This window comes from Chenopodium quinoa, unplaced genomic scaffold (assembly GCF_001683475.1).
Source record: "Chenopodium quinoa cultivar QQ74 unplaced genomic scaffold, ASM168347v1, whole genome shotgun sequence".
NCBI lineage: Eukaryota > Viridiplantae > Streptophyta > Magnoliopsida > Caryophyllales > Amaranthaceae > Chenopodium > Chenopodium quinoa.
The window spans coordinates 4,541,677-4,563,694 of record NW_018744469.1 but is presented as its reverse complement, the minus strand read 5'-3'; the positions used below and the strand labels follow the sequence as shown (position 1 = coordinate 4,563,694).

General features: G+C 39.7%; 1 protein-coding gene across 3 annotated transcripts; it reads right to left on the bottom strand.

Annotated features, from left to right (window-relative positions):
* Positions 1–826: 826 nt before the first annotated feature.
* Positions 827–13,482, bottom strand: LOC110697583 (thioredoxin-like protein AAED1, chloroplastic). 3 transcript variants are annotated; one of them, XM_021874961.1, is made up of 9 exons: positions 13,120–13,448; positions 12,819–12,960; positions 12,247–12,292; positions 7,006–7,065; positions 6,889–6,925; positions 3,888–3,967; positions 3,720–3,811; positions 1,412–1,472; positions 827–1,105 (listed from the first exon to the last, which is right to left on the bottom strand). In XM_021874961.1, exons 1-9 carry the CDS (start codon positions 13,322–13,324, stop codon positions 1,031–1,033), a joined length of 798 nt encoding a protein of 265 aa, XP_021730653.1. In that variant the 5' UTR covers positions 13,325–13,448; the 3' UTR covers positions 827–1,030. The 3 variants fall into 3 exon arrangements, with proteins under 3 accessions (XP_021730653.1, XP_021730654.1, XP_021730652.1); XM_021874962.1 differs by lacking the exons at positions 827–1,105; positions 1,412–1,472 and adding an exon at positions 1,635–1,653; XM_021874960.1 differs by lacking the exons at positions 827–1,105; positions 1,412–1,472; positions 3,720–3,811; ... (1 more) ...; positions 6,889–6,925; positions 7,006–7,065 and adding exons at positions 7,380–9,120; positions 9,240–9,503 and having other exon boundaries at positions 13,120–13,482.
* Positions 13,483–22,018: the final 8,536 nt, after the last annotated feature.

Below are 22,018 nucleotides of genomic sequence, written 5' to 3'. Positions count from 1 at the left end.
GTCATAACCTCTCTAATTTGTCTATAAATAGAAGCAAGAAAACCGTATGAAGGACATCAACAAATCAATCAACAACAAGTATTTCGTTTTCTTTAAGCTTTATTCTTAGCTTTCTTAGTTTTCCATTGGCTTAGTAGCCAAGCGATAGTGTAGTTTTCCATAACATGTATTGAAGATCGATCGTCTTCTTCAATTGTATGAACATAGAGGTAACCTTTCCTTCAACTTGTACAATTGTAGACCTTACTTTATCCTTTAGTTAATGGAAAGCATTTAAATCTTTTGTCATATGTTTATCTACTCGTTTCTTTAAGCAATCTAACTTGTTTAATTTCTTTGGGAAGCTTCCTTATTGTTTTTTTTATTTTTTTTTGTTACGTTAGCGAGGTTATCAATCCTTTGAAACCAGTATCTTAAGGAGCAGCAACCCCCTAATACTCTAGAACAAGATAGGATATTAGGCTTATTGGCAAAAAACAATATTTGTCTCAACAATGCTCTTAAGAGTTTCATGACTTAAAGAGGTGCACTCTAATTAACTGTCCTATACATGGCTGACAAGTATCTTAGGGGCGCCATTTTTACAAGGAGATTTCAATTTTTTGGCTTTTGAGCCCTCGTTATCCTAGGTTTACTATATACCACATATCATGCCCTCATTGGCCACTAATGATTGAGTTCGATGTCACGCGTCAACTTCAATTTGGAATATTAGTTGACTTCTAATAAGACCAAGTGACAAGGATATTTTTACCTAATCAAAAATGTTTTTTATTTATTTAAAGATAAGGTACAAGAAAATAAGACACGTCTACTCACAAGACCGTGGCCTAATATATCTTGTAAAAATTAAACAAAATTGCTATACAGAAAAGGGTCAATACCTTTATATAAATCAATTTAAAATAGCCTAGGGAAGCAGCATAAACAGGAAAAAAAATATGTGTTTCAAATTTGTACACCATTTTTATTATATACAATCATATATGTGACCACATATGTTCATTATTTTGCCACAAAGTAAAGATGACTAAGACTTCATTTCATAGGAGCAGCATGCCTTTAGGATATCTTCAATAGGTGGATCATCCCCAGCTTCTTTATCCTGATTTGCACAGTTTGACACAATTAAATGTTATAACGACTTCCACAAAAGAAAATGTCATAACAATACTAACTTTTTGCCCTTTTGTGTGTGTTTTCATTCGAGCATTCAGGCTCTCATTTTGAGTCATTTCAACTCTAGTGATTGTGCCTGATCACTTTATCACATTCTGACATGGGCTATCATGTTCATTTCATTTTAACAATAACATTTCGTTTTAGTCAAAAAACAAGGAAACAATTTCATAACATTTCGGTGTTGTCTGCAAGCTGCTAACATGTATATTAATCAATAAGAAGTTCTAACCTTGTGAATATATGAAATATTGGTTTTACCAGGACCGGCTACAATGATTCCTCCCTGCTGCCTGAAAAAAGAAATATGCAAGTGATATTTCTAAGAGTTGAACATAGATGACATCATAAACTAATACAGAGTAATAATTTTTCTTGTCAAACAAGGTTTATTTATACAAGTTTTACAAAAAAAAACATCAGATACTTCTATGTACCATGATATTTCAGCATCATCCATGAAAAATAAGATTTCTGCAAACCAAAACATTTAAAGCTATTGTTTAGAGTTTACATAACTTCATTCCCAGAGCACCAAATTAAATTTCAATTGAGAGCATTAAAGAAATTAGGACTCAATTAGATGAGCACAATTCTCAGATAAATACCATTTTAACTTTTTAAGTGATAAAAGACAATTACTAAAGGTCACGCAAATTAATTTGAGGCAAGCTTTAGAGTTCTGTAGACTTCATGGAGAGAACTGAAACACTGAAAAATCCTATATCTATTACCCAAAAACAAATTCAATGTTTGTACACCTGATGAGAAATCACCTAGGAAGAAACAGCACGATGAATTTCTACTTGGGGTTACTGATGTGGATGGTAGATCAGTATATCAAGTTTTAAATTACAGTTTTTAAGCAGCTCAAAACATTTCCTTGCGGAAATGGCTTCATCAGGTGATATATTGCCAAAAAACTGGAGAAAGAAGCCTCTCTTGGAGAAGCACATAGATCAGGGTGGGTTAGGCTTGCAAAAAATCTCATTCCTTCGCAATGATTCTAACACACATGAATGATGTATACTGAGCCTTTTGGTTACCAGAATTTCAAGCAAAGTGAAAAAGAAGATTCTCTTTGGGCTTACGAGTAAGGTGCAGCTTCTAGCTTGTGGGAGCCAAAGGTCTGTGAGAGAAATTAGTTTAGTGAAGGGGTCTTAGGCTCTTAGCTATAGGAGATGAGAAGAATACAAAATACATAGATCAAGAATGAAAATATAGATTTCAAGAACAGGCGTTCGAATAATAACGTTGATATATCTAATTAGGCTTCAAAGCAGATGAAGCCGGGTATAACCTGGAATAAAGATTTGGTGTGGAACTAGTTTGGAAATGAAATTTCTCAAGATATCTTGGTGGCCAACATATACTGGAAAGTAATGTCCAAAGTTCCTCTGAATTAAACAAGACGCCAGACAGGGAATGGAAAATACACTATAACATCTAGTCATTTGTAAATACAGAATCTTGGGCGTGGGAATGGAAGGATGAAATGGTTTTGATGTTGATATAGGAATGATATCATCTTTATGAACCAGCAGTGCATTACTTGATTTCCTTCCAGAATTATAGAGATTTCTAGTGAAGCTGTACTGATGCAGGGGAGGGTGAACCAGAATAGTCATATGCCCACCGTTTTGCCTGGAGAAGGCTCAAGCACAGAAGAGGCTCTGCAGGACTTGCATTAAAAGCATGGAGGTTTGGGGTTTGATCCCTTCACAAGGATGAAAGTGAACAGATCATGCAAAAAAGAGATGCTACATGAAAGAAGGATAGGGTTAATAGAGGAGGAGGAGGGAGGGGGGGGGGGGTGGTGGACGTTGGAGGATGTAATGCACCCAACTAACAATAAAATGATGCTATGCAGGAGTATAATTTATAACTTTCACTTTCATGGATTTATTTGAGAAGCAGAATGACAAGGGAAATAATCAGAAAAATTATCAAAATATGTGATAAATTAGGCAGATAAATGAATTTCATTAGTTCAAAATTGGAGTAATACTTTGGTAACTTAGCCTTGCTTCACCCTTTTCCTTTTTCTTCTACTAATAACATCACCAAGTATCTAGCTGGATTGGGTTTTGGCGCAGAGTTAATAGAAAATATGAAAATATTTGTTTGTAAGAGAATAGACTGAAAGAGAGTACAAAAAGGAAGTTATGGCAAGAGGAAAAGATGGTCTAAAATGACAATACCAATATATTATTAGCACTTAGCAGATAGATTCACACAATAACAAAGTACCAATCATGCTTGCAAATTGCAATGGTGATCGAATTCATCAGAATCTTAGCCTTTCTAATATATAATCGTATGACAGAGTGTGCTGAAGGCAATTGATTACTGGTCTCCCCATATCTTACGGGTGTTTGCATCTCAAAGGTAAATTTTTTGTAAGATTATGCTAGCAAGGGAAGTTGGTTTAGCAGATTTTCCAATATCCTCACAAGAAATGGATATTATACAACTTACACATGGATCCATTACATGTAATAGACAATTATGCATTCATGATGGAAATAATGTCCACATACCAGCCACCTCTAGACACAGTGTCTTTCTGAAATGATAGCCCCCAGTCTTGCCTGTATCCTTCCATGTATAACTGAATTATCTTCAACCCTGCCTGTATCATCATTCATCAACCTAACTCAGAATTTTGCAAATAGAGACTTAAAACCTATATGACATCTGTTTAGAACCTTGGGGGTGAACGTGGTTGAGGCCCCAGAAACAAAATTCAGTGCACCATATGATGAATGATCTGGATCTGCATAAACTTCTGAAAAAAATAATAACAGAACTTAGTTAGGTTCCTGGAAAAAATCATTTTTGTAAAGTCTAAATGAAATAATTATCGAAGTAAATAAAATAGCCATTTCCTGATTTACCCGTGGCAAGACAGAGATCATTATTCAGAAACATTTAAAGAACCAAGAAGCATGGGCAAGTAAGAATAAAAAATTAATTGAATTATATAATATTCATATCATACTAGACCATACAACACCAACAAAGCCTTAGTCCCAAAATGATTTGGGGTCGGCTCACATGAATCGTCATAAATAAAGGACATGGCAAGATAACCAAGGGGTGTAAAGTGGGAAAAAGAAAGAGCATCCAAGTAAAATTTAAGAGAATTTTAAGAGTACCAAGAACAATTTTAAAAAGCTTTTAAAGGAGTTGTAAAAATGTGTGAGTGAAAAACATAATGGTTTGAAAAAACTTTAGCAAAAGAAACCAATAAATTATATAAAACACGAATTGAGTAAAACAATAAAAGCAAATGCTAAGATAAAATAAACAAAAGTATATATATTTATGACACGTTGACATGACTTTTCTCCCTCCACACTGCCCTATCCAACACCACATAATCCTCAATCCCCAAAGCACTCATATCACTCGCAATCACTTTCTTCCATGTTTTCTTATGTCTTCCCCTACCCCTCGTGATCCCAACACTTTATAACTCTTCAAGCCTACCGGAGCCAAACCACCTTAAGTGATTCTCCTTCATCTTGTACTCAATCAATGTAACCCCTACTCTTTTCCTAATTATTTCACTTCTCATTCCTCAACCGGTCCTTTCTTATATGGTCACTCATCCATCGCAACATACGCATCTCCGCCACATCCATCTTATGCATGTGGCAATGCTTTATAGCCCAACAACATACTGTACCATATAACAAAGCAGGCCTTAATTGTCTTTCAGTAGAATTTACCCTTCAATCGTCGGAATCACATAAAAACTCCGTCGCACTCTTCCACTTCAACCACCCCCTTGATCCTATGAGCTATATCTCCATCCTTTTCAATGATAGATCCTAGATATACTAGACCATATGATAAAAAATAAATAAACAAATAAAAAAGAAAAAAAAAGTTTCGGTAAGGGCAGAAAAGCTAGGTTTAAGTCAGAAAAATAAGTTAATATCATATCACATTATAAGAAATAAGTACAAATCCGATAAGACAATTTTACAGCAGACTTGTTAAGATGATGATTATGATATAATAGTCCATGTCTTTGAGATAGGGAAGTGGGCAGCAAATATAGTGTCGGATTTTAGGGTTGTGTGGTGGATATATTGGTGGGTGAGATTGTGGTTGATGCTCTACTGGGTCGATGCATAAAATTCTTGAAGCAAGCTTCAAAGAGCCAGCGGTTGATGGACAAATTAGGAGCTCACAATGGGCTATCAGTAGCTGGGATAAGGCATGAACATGGGCTTGTAGGTCAAGTGATGAGGTGCATGAATGAATGAGTTGGCACGTGCATATACATGTAACTATATCGCTCCAAAGGAAAAATGAAAATAAAAAAAAAACAAATTGAAGGCAGTGCGTTTGAAGTCTAACTAATTGATATTTATATAGATATCAAAAGGGGCTAGTATTTAGAGACACTAAGAGAGAAATCAACCCTAAGACTCAAAGTGAGTTCAAAGACTTGAATGACAGTAAGGACTCCTCCAGTCTAATCTAAATATATACAGAAGTTTAGGAACCTTTTTGTCTCATGAATACAAGAAAAATAAGTTCCAATGAAACAATTGACAAGAATGAAAACAGCCCTCTTCAATTCTTCAGTGACCAAAGAACGCAACCAACCTGCACTCAATGTTGTTGTCGATCATCCTACTTGGATATTGACAATTAAGCAATATACAAGGGATGAAATTGGGTCTATCTTGAACAGACAACCCTAAGATAAAATTTAAGGTGCCCATTCACCAAGATTCAAAATGAAGCATTAATAAAACAGCCCCAATTCCACTTTCATCATATTACACTTAACCTTTCCAGCTCTGAAAGTCTGAACACTTGACCAAAATGTAATTTATGCTTTACAAGTAGAAGATAGAGGTCCATCAGAGTCTCCAGATTATTTCTGAATTCCTTATTATGCATCAGTCACATCTCACATACTGTGCTATCAAGCTGTCATTGGCTTCAAATGAGACTAAAAGTATTTCTTAATCAACTTTCTTAATCAAGAGGTGGCATCATACATCTAATACATCAATTTTTTCTTGTCCAGCAAAGGTTTCTACAGATTAATCAGTATTCAGAATTACAATTATGTGAAGAACAACTGCTCTTACAAATGTTTTTCTTTAGCTAGGAGTGAAATTACAGGAATCATTTACCCAGTATTATATAACAGTGATATTTCAAAGTATTACTCATTTGAATTTAACCAATTTGATTGTAAAAGACCCAACTCCCAAACATTATAAGCTTCCATTGTTTCAATATCATTTGACAGCATGCTTTTGAGCTTGAACACTGTTATGTCAGTTTCACATTTCTCCCTCTCTTATTGTTATAAATGTTTCTCCTCATATTCTCTCCTCTCCCTTATTCCCCAAGGTATATTAACTCCTTCAATCACACCAGTATGAGATTATGATACCTTTTGTGGAAAACATCATTACCAACCAGCCCATAAAGTGAGTGGAGAACTTTAAGCCCACGCCAGCAATTTTTAAGCCTTTTGCCACAGCTACTACATAAACTTTACCTCAGTAATGAGGTGTTATCTCCTCTGGAACCATAATGCTTAAGATTGAACCAAGTTCAAATCAGATTAACACCATCCACCAACCAAAATAATTAAATAAAGAGTACCTCATTCCCTGAATGAGACTAACATAACTCCAAATCTCAGAAGCAGAAAGAGAAAAAAAACAGAACCTCCTCCAAATTTGGTCTGCTCATAAAAAGCTTTGGCCTGCATAATAAGTCTAGTTAGTGCAATGTGAGTGAAATTCAAATCAGAATAACAAAGTACAAAGAGATTGTGCAAATTACCTGATCAATGTTTCCTGGTCCAATCAAAATAAGTGCTACACCAGCTGCATCCATTTGTTCCTACCAAATTTCATACAAGCTTTAGCAACTAAAGACCATGAAGTAAATTCTCATGGTCACCATCCTTTCAAGAAGAGCAAAATAAAGGAAGATTAAGATGGATATAAACAGTTTAAACTTATGACTTATATGGATAAGGGAATAACAGATTCATTATCAAGTGTTGGGCATACTAGTCATCAGGAAGACCAAAGATGGTCCCTCAATATGCATTCAAGAATTTCTTAGAATATATGCCATTTAAAAGAAATAAATTGACACAAGTAGAAAACTATCAAATCACGGATCATCCATCACCAAGCAAAGCAACGTAAATATTCAATCATCTATTTAAGATCAAATAAGTACTGTTACACGTGACTGAAAGTTGAGAACAATATAATAGGAAGATATGAAGTCCTCATAAAGATACAATAACAGATAAGAAAAATAACACAGGGCCCTACAAGAATATAATCACATCCTACTAGCAACTCCTTTCAATCCCAAACCCAAATATTTGTGAGAAACAAGTCTGAAGCTAAAATGTCTTTCGGTGATGCTTTGTAAGAAAACACAGCAGCTCATTACCCTAAACCTCGAATAAATCATTCCTGGGGCAGGGGGTAACTTTAATGCTATACAAGCTTCAAACTTTTATACAATGTTGATTTTGCCTCATAGTTTGCCTTCTGAAAAATATCGAAATAACTTTTATGTCGTGAACGCCTGAACGGTGTCCCAGTCCCTAAGTAATCCCATCTTTTAATATCAAGCCTGTTTCTGATCTTCAATTCTTGTGTTGCAGTGCAAGATTGAACCTTCTGGAATTCCTAGCGGCGGATTGCGACAAGAAAAATTATCAACAGTAAATAGCTCCCACTTTTTGATACCGCACTTATCTAAAGCACTATCTAATCTAGGTCCTTCCGCCTCACTAGGGAATCTTCCGTCCGGACTAACAAGAACTGCCCCTGTGTACGATTGTCCCGCAACTCGAGCAGCTCCGTGATAATGAAACAATCCCCAGCTAAGATCATCAACAACATCCACAATTGTCCAGGACTCATTTGAGACAACACCGTTATCCAAAACGCTGAAGAAGAATTTACCTGGAACTGGGCCTCTCTTCACCCGATATTTTCTCCTTCTCCACACAATTTTTCCGTCCAAGGTTTTGACTTGAAATATTGGCTCGTACCAAAAAGAACCTTTGGCCTTTCCCCTATAGAAGAGTTGGTACTGACATGGAAATTGATCATAAGCAGGATTTTGTCCAGCCACAACACGCCAACTCCAATCCATACTCCCTAGCCAGCCGACAAAGAGATCTTCAGCAGTCTCGTGGCACAGTTCAGATCCTCGAAACTTGGCCATAGGAGGTACGTATGGCTTGTCAGGAATTTTGGCATCTAGTTGCAAACAATTATGTTTTTGTAATACACAAAGGGAAAATGCTTCAAGCTGTGGACTTTCATACGAAGCAATGCAGCGATAATTGCATACCTGGTCCACGGGACTGCACTTATTCAAGCATTGAAGGGCATTCCTACAAGCAGGGTCTAACAAGCAATTCAGAATCTGGGGTCCGCAGTTTTTTACCATGCAACTGAGTGTAGAAAACCCCTTTGATCTCAAATTCTTCAAAACAGAAACTGGCTTTAAATAAGCATTGATTATGACCAATAAGGAAAATCTAATGTCATCTGAATTATGTCGTTCCCAAGCTTCAGTAACAGTTTTCACTACTTCAGTTTTCTCATTCACTTTCTTAGATTCTGAAAAGCCTGTTAATATGTCAAGCATCTTCCCTTCGGTTCCACTGCTAACAGGGGAGCCTCCTAGTTTATTCACTAACACAGTAGAGGACTCGAAACATATAACATTTGGGACGTTGTGAGCATGATTCTGAATCCACTTTACTGATTCTTGATTGGTTACAGAAACAACCAACAGTATATCAGCATGCATAAGCTCCTTCTTAAGGTTTTCAGCCATACTTTCACTGGATTGACAGAGACTATCACTAAAGACAAGCATTTCAATTTCTTCATCAAGCCACTTCAATCTTTCTGCCTGCTCAGAGATTAGATGGGAAGGAAATTTCATCCAATTGTGCAACATCCTTCAAAGAAAGCAGGCCTTGTGCCACACTCAGAATCCAAGTATTAATATAATCATTCTGAATTACTTACAGTGTGAAGCAGAACATCTTGCCAAGGAGCAGATTTAAGAGGACTGATGCTGCCATCTTCATAAATGCTCACTATTTTTACAGGAAGCGGTGGTGTCACTTCCTCCTGTAGCTCTGAATCAAGCACCCAACATCTACACGAACAAGTATTACCACTCTGATTGATTGTTCGAGTTTGAGCTGATGAAATTGAAAATTTACCAACAAATTCACTCCAACTGGCATTTGGTTTAGCAAAACATATGGTATTGCAACTTCTGGATCTCTGTGATATAATAAGTAATTGGTAAAAAACAAAGCCCAAGTTATTACTGACATTCATAAGGATTTTTTCTGTAAATGGGCTTCCCATCAGTGGTCTAAGGAGAATATCAATTTGAGCTAAATTGGTGGAACTGAAACTTCCTATCGGGTTTTTCTTATATTAGGGAGTGAAGGCGGGAGATGGTGAGAGGAAGGAATTACATTAACATGAAATAAATTTTATCAATCATGAAAAATACATGTCATTAGTTCACTAAATTAAATAGAGCACACAAGAAAAGAGAGGCCATGGTCTTCATTAGTCCTGGTTTGTATGTATATTAATTATTGTAAAAACATGCACCAAGTTAATGCTGTTACTGTAGTTTGTCAGTTTGCTTCCACAATACATTTGTCAGTATAGATAGCAACAGCTGGATAGAGTCTTGTACATGAAGTGGTTCAGCAACATTCCATTTCATTCATACACAAATGAAAAGAATGTTCTGTTTTAGAGAATAATACATAAATAATTACATTAGCTATGCAACCTTTCTTTGACAACAGCACAAAGAGCCATAACTTACTTTTTAAAACCTTGTTCACATACTAAATGTTCCCATTGAAACCCCCATATATGCCATATCACACATTCTTACCTACTGGCCAATGGCCAAAGCATCAAAGCAACTTCTAGTTTCAATCAGAATACATGACTGACCAAACTGATGTGCTATATGTTCTCGATTTCAAATACAACTAGAAGCCTTATTTTTCAGCCAATAAACTGCAGCCTTATTTTTCAGTGGGCCCAACAAGAAGCCTTTCTCTTCGGTAAAGAAGAAGATCGGTTTTATTTTTACCCATGGTGGAAAAAGGTTCCAAAAACTGAATAATTGTGATGTTTCTGATTTTATTGCTACCATAAACGCATTTACTCTTTCCGGAAGTGAGAGCCAGCCATATCCCACTTTGTCACTAAAGAAATTTTGTTGTTCTGTGGTACATGATATTAGAACCTTATTATGAATATAATGTTCTATTAATGAAATTGCAATATAAGGAAAGATCAGCTGTTCATCACGTGTTCCTTAGTAATGTTTTGTACTGGGAAATGCAACACTCATCACCTTTTCCATGTAGAAATTTTCTTACAAAAAAAATAATAAAAACTTTGAGCTTGTTTAGTTTTACATATGGTGACTTTATGATATTCCAGAACATGTAAGTTATGGTACTTTCTGCCTATAATAAAGGAATTCACTGTCTTGAACACATCTTTTGACTATCAAAAAGTGCAGCCTTTAGTCCTATTAAAATTGTTTTCCACGTTGCATTCACCCAGTTTCAAGTAAAAGTCAATATTGTAAGCTCTAATAAGGTCATTGAACAAGGATAAAACCAGGGAACCATCACTTTTCTTTTATTTTTTTTCCACTTGACAGGGATTTGCATAAATCCAGTTGCAGAAACTAGCTTTATTTGGCAAAAACATTTCCTATTGAGTCGTTCTTTAAAATTAAAAGACAAACCATCGTGTAGTCAGCTCGATTAGTTTAGGAAGTTTATATATGTTATTTTCATAACAATATAAGTAGACTACCTGTACCTTGTCTTCTCTTTGCTTATCTATCAGGGAAAAACATTTCACCAACTTAGAACAAAAAACAATAAACTTCTAAACCTCGACTAATTCCATTACTATTAGTCAAGCACATGAGCCATCTCTACAAAAAGCTATGGCCAAGATGTTGGAAGCTTAAAATCCCACCAAATAAGGAGCTGATTTCCCCCAAAAAGAAATCTCAAAGACTGTACATAGGTCCACAGAGTAAACTGAAACAAATGGCAGTTGAAAGATGCAAAAATAGAAATTATCTTGAAAGTAAGGGTTGACCTACATCAGGAATTTTCTCAGAACTCTTCAAGTTAAAGGGAATATGAGGAATATGATTGTTACAGAAACACAAACAGGGCCAAAATATACATCATGGAATATGAGGTGAACGCGAAAGTACCAGCAGGTCTTTCAGGCTCAGCTAGTCCAATATAATAAAAAAGCTAAGATAATCCATTCCCTGTAAGGCTTTGAAACAAGCAACGCCACAATTGTACTTAAAAATTTCAGGTTTCCTCATTTCCTTCAACTACACTCAGGCTAAGGATGTCAACTCTAAACCTATAATTCCTTGTGCGGCCAAAAACCAGCAACTAGCCAACTATAACAAACATATACGGTGTAGCACAAAGCAATGAGGAGTTAATGGCTGAAATCACTAATTTCAAACAGATAGCTCAAGGAACTCGCTATTGTCTGGCTCTTGTTTCTCTTCATTTTTGAAATCCTTCGATCCAAGTGCCAAGAAGAAAAAACCTATATTCCACAATAAACAAAAGATACAATGCCCTACAGTCACTTCATTAGTGATAAATGAATTGGTTTGCTGATGGCCTCATCGGCAAACACATACCCCTGAGTGTTGCTCAGATATGTCACAAGAGAGTTGAGGGAATTATATATGGACAATATGGTTTACACCCTGAGGCTCTAGATTGAGGAGGGTGTTAAACAGCAAACTTGCAACAGCATCTATGACCGCTATTTAATCTAAAGATTTTATAGTAGTTTTTGTCTTTTGGGCCTTCTATAAAATCCACAGTTGAGATAGTCTAGTTCTTTTTTCATGTACACATATTCTTTGTAATGGAAATTCAGCAATAAGGAATCTAATATTTTGAACAAATGCAAGGCCATGTCATGTTACCTTCTTGGAAGCAAGATAATCTGCCCGCTTGCGGCAAAACACACATCTGCAACCAACCAACAAATATAAGAACAGGCTATCACATGCAACGGAAAGAAGCAGTACATTCTTTTTTCAAACATTATTTCATCCATCCTGATTTGAATTTCCCGAATAAAAAGTCAAAATTTAAAGGTCGAAAATTGTGATCATTGATAATCTACAGTTTGGTCTAAAGCAAGCTACGAAAGACACTGATATCATACCCCCAATACTTTAGTAATCTAGCTATTCGGCATTTACAATTCAACCCGAAAACATGAATTGCTCTTATAATAGGCACTCTAACTCTAACCCTTGCTGCTACCTTATTTTCTTAACTTTTGAGCATTACTTTTGCATATTAATTACAGTACTCAGCATATAGATAGTTCATGAATCTTGCAAACAACTAGGGAAAAACAAAATACACAATATCTACAGTAAGATAGCATAATCCACATAAATAATAAAAATTCAAATTTTAAAAGAAATAAATTCGCAAGATAAAATTAAAAATAAAATAAATAAATAAATAAAATAAAATAAAATACCCAAAATGCCGAGCAAAAGCAACCACAGCTTTCCTATCCTTCCATAAATCAGAAATTGGAATTCCATTTCCATTCAAATCAAAAACTAGAGCTTTATCCAACAAAGAGAGATTGCTTTCACTACCAACGAGTGCCCCAACTCCTGCCACAATTAATATTTAAAATATGTAAATACCCCTTTAAAAATAACAATTTAAATTGCTTAAAATTGTACAAAATTGTCAAATTCGACCCGAATTTGCAAGAAACATAAAATAATCAATTTTTTTTTTAAAAAAAAAAAAAAAAAAAAAAAAAAAACCTTGGGAGCTAGAAAAGGCGGGAATAGTGAGAAGGGTTCGACGAGAAGAAGGCTTAGATTGAGTGAGGGGTTTGTATAAAGGGGAGAAGCCATTGATAATAGAGATTTGACCTTGTTTTTGGAGGAAGATTGGTGAAGTGTAATTTGTGATTTTATTTGCTTGAATTGAAAAATAGGGTGTGGTAGTTGAGAGCGCCATGTTCATATTCTCTTGGAAGTGATAAATCAATTTTAGTATTCTCAAGTTTATTGTACTCCGATATGATGGAACATCCGTTTAGCGTAATTGTAATATGACACGCTCCGGGTTTTCATTTCACAAGTTCTGGTTGTAAGTTTGTAACTCTTGTAAGCATTAGACTGATAATGAGCCGAGAAATTAGAGTTCAACTAGTATTGTGATTGTGTGATGTACAATTTATACATAGGTCATGTTTGGTAAATGGCTTTTTGGTGGCTGTTTTATTAGCTTTTGGCTTGTTTATGTGGTCAAATAACCAAAAAAAATGTTTGGTAATTGACTTTTCAGTCGGTGAAAAAGTTGGCTTTTAAGCCAAAATGAAAAATCTGCTTTGAGTAGCTTTTTTTTTGGCTTTTGGCTTGTTGGCCCACAAATTATCTAATAAATAGCCAACAAACAACAACTAATTTACCAAACACTTTTATAAATAACCAATTTCAAAAGCCATTACAAACAGCCAAACATTCCAACTGGTCAAACAAGCCAAGTGAACCAACCAACCTTTAACCGCCAACAGCTTTGCCAAACAAGGCCATAATATTAATCTCGTAGAAAAATATTAATAAATTTGATTCAATGAGTAATAGTTGATTTCTTAACATTAATTAAAAAAAAATTTAGTTGTTATGCGACTAGATCAAAGTTGGCCAAGCCTAAGAAAATGTCAGTATTTGGGCAGGATTTTTGGGCCTGAATTCTGATCCCCCTAGCCTAATTTTTATATAGTAATTTGGGGTTTTGGTAACCTAAAACTACATTTATTATTTAAAAATTAGGCTCGTTCAAATTATGACCCAAAAAGCCCGCTCTTTTTTGCCCGAAATAACGTTTTGGAAATTTGAATACCGGCTTTCTTACTTCATGATTAAGTAGGGTATTTACCGGATGCGGCGGATTTCAGTTGGGATTTAGGTCTGGTGCTGTAGGGTTTGGGTTCGATGTGGTGGGTTTCGAGGTGAGGTGGGATTACGGACTGGTGGGATGGGGTTTTAGTCCGACAGGATGGGGTCAAGTGGAAGGGGGTGCGCGATGAGGGTGTGGTTTGGTTCAAGAGACTATGGGTGGTGAGGGTGAGGCCATGAGGGGTGGTACCCATGGTGGTGGTGTAACACCCCAATAATTCTCTCTTTAATCCTATAAGTACCTTTAATAAAATGCAAGAGAATTACTAACGTGCTACCGCCACGTGTTCAAACGTTAAGGCTAAATTAGAATTTAGCAGCGGAAAAACTAACTTAGTTATAAATAAGTTCCAAAACCAACAAACAAAACCAAATTAAGTCTTACAAGTGGGAACCATTAAGACCCTTATTCAAAACCTAATAAATAAATTATTAAATAAACCAAACCAGAGTTTAAATAAATTCAAACTTATGAAAAGAAATAAATTGCGAACAATAACCAATTCTCCACTCAAAATCCCACCACCTTAATGCAAGTCCAAACTATGTAAACACATGTGATAAGTCTGCTCCCCAATATTATAAGTGTAAAGATTGGATCATTACAGGGTCATTGAAAGGCGAAGGTCATGACCAAGAAAAGACACACAAAAGCACGTAATTAGCAACACTGAGTATATACAAGCTACAAAATATAACAAAGAATTCCTAGCATGCTACTAATTATCAATCAACACACAACAATTTAATTATTGACTCAAACACATGACTCAACTGTTAACATTACTAAGACTTCACTAATTAATACTGATCATTTCATTTCACTTTATTTATTGGATTAAGCAATAGACAAGGTTGTCTCCCCATGCTCCAATTTGGAACATCAATAAAAGAAAAACCCCATGCCTCCTTTCGGAAACATCAATAAGCATATGTTTAGGGTAAAAATTACCTTAGACACGTGGCCCAATAAAAGCTTGCCACGTGTCAACCTATCAACGGTTAGTAAACAGGCTAATCAGCCTGTGACACGTGTCCTTGTACCCTAATTGAGGTACAGTTCTCCCCTACTATAAATAGCAGGGGTAGACCTCATTTATGGAGAGATTCATTTTTTTCCAACCACCAACCAAACACAAATCCCCTTGAAAACGCTCTTAAATCGAGAAGCATTTATTGTCTTATTTCCTCATTAAGAAAGATACTAACTTAATCTTCGGAGGCGGAACACCCCAGCCCCAGTCGGAGTTTTCCGTTACTTGTGCAGGTGTAGGCAAAGGAAGGAGCATACTAGGAAATTGTAACTCTCCAGTAGGACACATAAAACACCCCCAAATATCTGGCGCCGTCTGTGGGGAGAGTACTTTCTAGATGACTTTAGAACCTGTACTGCCGGGTAAAGGTAGTCAACCTGTTGGTGAGGCTGAGGTCCACTCGGACCAAGATACAGTCGACAACTGTGAGGTTGAAACTTACACCGCCGCCGATGGTTCTTTTAGAACCAAGCATACTCGTTCCAAAGACAAAAGGGAATGGGCAGAGCAGTAGGCAGGCCCAAACCATCCCGTCAGTGGACCGCTTGGATTAACTTCTGCTTCAGAAGGAGCCACCCCAGTCTCCAGGGACGAACTCATAAGCATGATGATGAGTTTCAAAGGGGAAATCAAAGGCCTTCTGGATAACACAACCGGCCCCCGTAAGGGTCAGGCGGAAGAAAGGCGTCTTGGAAAAAAGACGGCCCAGACAGTGAAAGGTAGAGCATCTACCCCACACCCGAAGTCAAAGGTGCCGGCTAGGCCCATTGATTTCTTAAAGATTCACACTCCCATGGATGGAGCCAGAAAACCCGTCCGGCACATACAGTCGGATGGAACAAAGAAAGTCTATAATGATGCTCGGAAGCTCATTGAGGATAAAAAGGCTCAATAGCGCTCCGAGTCGGCATCAACATCGACCTTTCGAGACAACTTCAATGTCACATCAGGGAGGCACTCGAGAACAAACAATGACAGCCGGACGAGCGAGGTTTTCGCTCGGTCCGACCCTCATATCATCCAACCGGCATTGCATGGGACACCATACACGCCTTTTGGATCTCCATATTCACAACCGGGTCTTTTCGGGGGGCAGCAGCAGCCGCCTGTCCAGCCTATGGACTTGCAGCTCCGGCTGCTCAACCTTGGGGAACAACCAACAACGTTTTCCGGGAAATCACAGAGATGACCCAGCCGTCAAAAATTAAAAACGTGTTGGTGGGTGCCTATGAAGGTACCACCAACCCGGAAGATCACCTCATGGAATACACCAACCTGATGTATTTGCAGGGTTTGGATGATGCCTCATGGTGTAGGTGCTTCCCGACAACGTTGAAAGGGATTGCTCAACGCTGGTTTGGCAACCTCCCAGCTGGATGCATCAATAATTTCAGGACGTTGGCCTACTGGTTTACGTCCAACTTTTCTATGAATATTCTTGCCAAGAAAACAAGCTTTGATCTAGGGGCAATTCAGCAGGGAGATAAGGAAGGGCTCCGGTCATATGTCAGGCGGTTTAACCTAATGAGGATCCAAATCCATGGATTGTCTGATGACGTTGCCTACACTGATTTCGTTAAAGGCCTAAAAGACGGGTCAACTTTTAAGTTTGACTTGGTTAGGAAGAGGGTCTCTATTCTTCACGAGGCGCTTATGAAGGCGGAGGCTTACATTCAAGCAATGGAACTCTATGCTGTGAAACTTCCAACGGATTACAAAAGATCCGACAAAAAAGAGAATCGGCCTACCCAGCCGGCCAAAAAGGAAGAAAATAAGAGAAAGGGGGTATGGGCAGCAGACCCATCCGGACAACCTTTCCAGAAAAGAAAGAGGTCGGATGTGTTTCGGGGTTTTCTGATGTCCTGCGGGAGAGTTACAATTCCGAGACTGGAACCGGACGCCTGTACCTGCAAAATAACGGAGACTCCTGAGAGCTTCGCCTCCAACGGTCAAGTTAGTACCTGATTAAGGAGTAATTAATACGGAAATTAAAGTAATAAGACCTCTCTAGGTGAGAGTGTTTAATGTTGGTAATCTGCTTTGTTAGCGAGATTAGCCGGTTATTAGTGTTCCGTAATGTTTCTGTTCTTCAGGTGAGATTAGTTGCTTGATCAATTGCTCTCTCAAATGCTTGATTGCCTGATGTTTTTTTGACTCCTTAATTAATGAGGATTAATTAAGTATTTATAGTCTTGAGAAGCGTGCCACTCTCTAGGTTTAGGGTAAACCTAGGGCTGACCGGGCCTCTAGACAGGATTGGGCCTTGTTGGCCGGTTTTCCCATTTGGCATGGGTGGACACGTGGCGTGCCTCGATTGGTCCGTAGAGGACGTATCTGTGATTGACACGTGGCAGGCTCCTATTAGCCTTCGTGAAGGACACGTGGCGGAACCTGGTTGGTCCACTTGTCAGACGGTGATTGGTGGATAAAAATCCCCTAATCATTTGCCCCTCACAGGTGGCACGTGACTGGTCACGTGTCGCCTGTGACAGGTGTCGCACGGTGACAGGCGACGGCCTGCTACAGGTCACCTTGCAAACGGCCGAGAGATTTTCCCGCCCAAATTTTGAATTTGGAAGCGACCCTTCGCCTTCTCACTTTGCCTATATAAGGAAGTGCTGACTTCGGTCATTTTCACATTTGAGAACTTTGCGAGAACATTCGGACCCCTGAACTTGCTCTGACATTTCGGACCTTTTCTGCCTACCGCCTGTTCTGACAAGCCGACTGCACCGGATTTCCAGAACTTCATCAACCGTCACTCGTTCAGGTAACTCAGTTCTCTTACTCTTAATTTTCTTTTTATTTTTTGAAATGGCACCACGGAAGCACACGACACGACCTAAGTTAGTGATCAGCCGGTCACCGGGGACGGCTGAATCTAGGACTAGGAGTGCCGCCTGCCCTTTTCTGGACCCATCTTTGCCCTTTATACAAAGTCCGACTGTATCTGTGTCTATGCAGAACGTGATGGCCAGAACAAAAAAGACTGCTATGATATCAAACTCTGACGGCTCCTCCCAAAGGGTGCTCATTAGTGAAACATCTGACCAGGCGCCAGATGTAGAATTGAAACGAGGCGGCTGCCAAGCCGACAGTTCTGAGAGAGGGGCCAAGGTGGTCCCTTCCCATCTTACCGTTGACATGTCTAATTTTCCTCCTGCTCCTTCTAAGGGAGAGGAGGCGGGCCCCTCTGGGAGAGGGGAGGAGTCGTCCTCTTCGGACTCGTCAGAGGACGAGTCCGAGTCCAGCTCTTCTGGCCACAGTTCTCCAGGCTCAGAAGAAAGACATAGCCGCCTACAAGAGGCGAGACTTTCTCATGCAGTTGAGAAGGGGGACAATTGGGCGGAGCCGTCCGCCTCTTACAGAGAGGAAAACGCCCCCTACTACTGCATGGTACCCCGGGGCCGGATCACAACCATGCAAGACAAAGTGGAGAGCTTTATTGCTAACCACAGAATGGGCCCGGAATTTTTACTGTTCGTGCCGGATCCAGAAGACACTGTCGTCTGGCCGGCTGGTACCAGCTATGATGACGGCTGCTTTGGCTGCTATGTGGCGGCCATCAAAGCTGGACTGCGCTTCCCATTACATCCGGCTGTTCAGCGGATTTTAGATGGGTATGATTTGGGGTTATGGCAGTTAGCCCCCAACTCTTGGGTAAACGTACTCGGCTATGTGGTCGGGTGCGAAATGTACGGGGTGGAGCCAAGCTTTGAGGCTTTCGCCCACATGAACTATCTCAGCCGGACCCCTAAGTCGGGAGGTACCGGCTGGTATCAATTAACAAGCCATAGGGGTTACCTCATGACGAGAGGTAAGGCGAACAAATGGAAGGATTGGCGGAACACCTTCCTTATCATTGAGGGTTCAGACACGGAGCTGAACCAACGTTTTAACAAGTGGAATAGGGATCCGCCTTTTCTCGCAGGCGGCCGCAGCATGCCGCCTGTTCCCCCAAAGGCTAAAAGAGAGATCCTAGACAGAGGACTCTTCAAAGTAGAGACTAGGGTGAACTCTACTTCAGGGGTACGAGAGCAAGTACCCCTAAACTGCGTCCCGAGCTTCAAGTGGCTCTATGACGAGTACTTTTTGGCCGCCTGTGGCCTCAGCAGTCGGTGCTCTAGAGGTAGCCGGCCTGACAAATACTCTGTTTTTTTCACGCCTTGTTTACTTGGGATCTTTACTAACTTTGCTGTTTATTTTTTGCAGCTGACGCCATGAGTAAAATAACAACATCCAAGACTGCGGCGGCCATGTTGCGGGCCTCTCTCATGCAACAGTCTTGTGCCGACTCCCCCAACAAGGGGGCACCCTTGGTAGGCTTCGAAAACTCTTCCTCTTTTAGGAGTTGTCTTATGCATATACTAACTCTTTTTGTTTTCAGTCTGGCACTCCAAGAGCTTCTTCCTCGCAACAGCCGGACCCCAAGGCCCGGAGGACGATTGTTGCAAGCTCTCCTGGGTCTTCCAGGAAAACAGCGGCGGCTGAGAAGCAGCCAGCCACTTCTTCTAAAACCCCGGCGGGGCCGCCTAGAAGTATGGACAATCACTTGTAAAAACTACACTTGCTTCCTTCTTGACTAGGTCTAACTTGCTTTTTTTACGCTTGATGCAGCCGGCCCTCAGGGGCTTGACTTGGTTGAGGTAGCCAAGTCCATGATCAAAGTAGTTCCTCCATCTGAAAGGGAGGCGGTCAGGGGTGCCGGCACCCTTGACCTTGATGGGATTGCAGGGGTCCTTGCTGAGGTATACTTAGCATATTTTTGAGTATTTGAGTTCCAGGACGCCTGTTATCTTTTTTGTTTGGAAACTGACGCCTGTTTTTTTTTTTTTTTTTTTTTTTTTTTTTTTTTTTTTTTATGTACTTAGGCCCTGCTCCGAGTTCACAGCCTTCGCAAGCTGATTGATCGGAAAAACAAAGAGGTAAAGGCCGCAAAAGCTATGGCCGCCTCCAACTGTGATAAGGCAATGTTTCAAATTGCCCAAAATGAAGTACTGACCATTGACCTTCTTTATTATCAGGCGCAGGCTACCGCCGCTGTTCGGGCTCAGTTAGAGGCGGCCCAGAAGAAGAATGACGAGCTGGAGGCGACCGTCACAAATCTTAAGGCCGAGCTGAAACCTCTTCGCCAAAAAATGCACTCTTACGAAGCCATGGAGAAATCTTTGGCCAACGTAAAAGAACGCCTGGTGAGCCAAGAGAAGAGTCTTACCCAAGAGCTCTCAGAAAAGGCCGAGCAAGAGAAGAAAGAGCTCGTCCGGGAGATGGTGGAAGACTCCGCTCAAATCCAGCGCATGACCTGGGGCCGCCTGTTCCCCAATGCCGACTTTGCCTCATGGGAAAGAACGTACCGCCAGTGTTCGGAAACATATAATCAAGAGATCCTGGCGGCTGCTGAAGAAGAGGCGTTGGGAGATGCGTTGGAGGAGGAGGAAGAGCCGGTTGTGGCGCTTGTGCCACTTGGGGGTAAGGCATCAAAAGAGGATGCAGCTGAAGCCGAGTCCAGCAAGAAAAGTGCTGACCAGGCGGCAGCTGCTAATACTGAACTGCCCCCTTCTTAAGCTTAAAGTATTTTTTCCACGGCCTGCGTGCCGTTTGCTTTGTATTTACCCGGCCAGGGGGCCGGGGTTTTGAATATTTTGCTGGTCTTTAATGACCGGCTTATTTTTAATCAAATTTTTGTTTTGATTCAAATTTGTCTAAGTTATCCATATCTAATATCCCATTGTTCACTAGACCGACTGTTGTGCATGGCCGAACGTTGCAGACAGGTACAAATAGTAAGTACGCCGCCTATGCCTCTGGACGACTGGTTGTCTGTTTCCAGGATAGACGATCAGTCGGCCATTTATTCAATCGGTATTCGAACTATTTATTCAATCGGTCTGACCAAGTAAATAGTATTACCTAGTCGCCAAGGAATTAAGTAGGATAACAAGCGGCGGGTACCGGTTGTTTCCCTTTATTGCCAATGTTGGCTTTTAACTCGTAATTTGTTAACCTAGCAAGAGTAGTGGTTGAGAGCCCCTGTTTATTAAAAACAGGCGGACGACTCATACCTTTTAGGCTCCATACTAAGTTCGAGTGACTATTAAGTTAACATAGGAGTTACTTAGTCTTCGTCACAATCTAGATTGAGTAGTAGAGGTACCAGGCGGCGTAGGCCGGCTAGACCCCTTGATTCGCCAATGTTTGTTGGCTATTAACTCAATAGGTACCCCCTGCATTTATCCCAAGTAATACCAGCGGTCATCTGACTCAGATGTCAACTGCTACCACTGGTTTGGTTAGTGATAGAGTTATCCTTGTCTCAAAAACGGCTACGTGGTTGCCCTTGGGGACAGTCGTATAGGTGCCGTGTAATTAGTTTATAGAACAATGTTCCACCCAAAAGGGAGCTGCTCTCTGCGACGAATTTCATCCGGAGGGATGCCGTCGGACGCCTGCTATGATGTTGGGACAGATCGTATTAGTTTTGTAGATTTGATCAGGTGATTTGGCGCCTGGTCTGATCATTCGGCCGGTGGCCTTGGTAAGTTCTTGGTGAACGTAGGTGCTAAGTAAAAGAAGGGTAGCCGCCTGTTAGACACAGGGTCGGCCAGGCCCTAATCTTTTTAGCTAAGTATTGCGAGTAAAATACTCAATGGAGAGTAGCCGACTGTAAAGGTACAGACGGCATGCCCCTTTGAAGATAGAGTGAAAAACTCAATGGAGAGTAG

What these genes read in the sequence shown, in the direction of transcription:
- LOC110697583 (XM_021874960.1), bottom strand. Translation starts at nt 13,324, where the DNA reads ATGAACATGGCGCTCTCAACTACCACACCCTATTTTTCAATTCAAGCA. An exon ending in CGCCTTTTCTAGCTCCCAAG is followed by an intron (nt 12,961 to 13,119) that starts GTTTTTTTTTTT and finishes TAATTGTGGCAG; the next exon opens with GAGTTGGGGCACTCGTTGGT. An exon ending in AAGATGTTCTGCTTCACACT is followed by an intron (nt 9,121 to 9,239) that starts GTAAGTAATTCA and finishes ATCTCTGAGCAG; the next exon opens with GCAGAAAGATTGAAGTGGCT.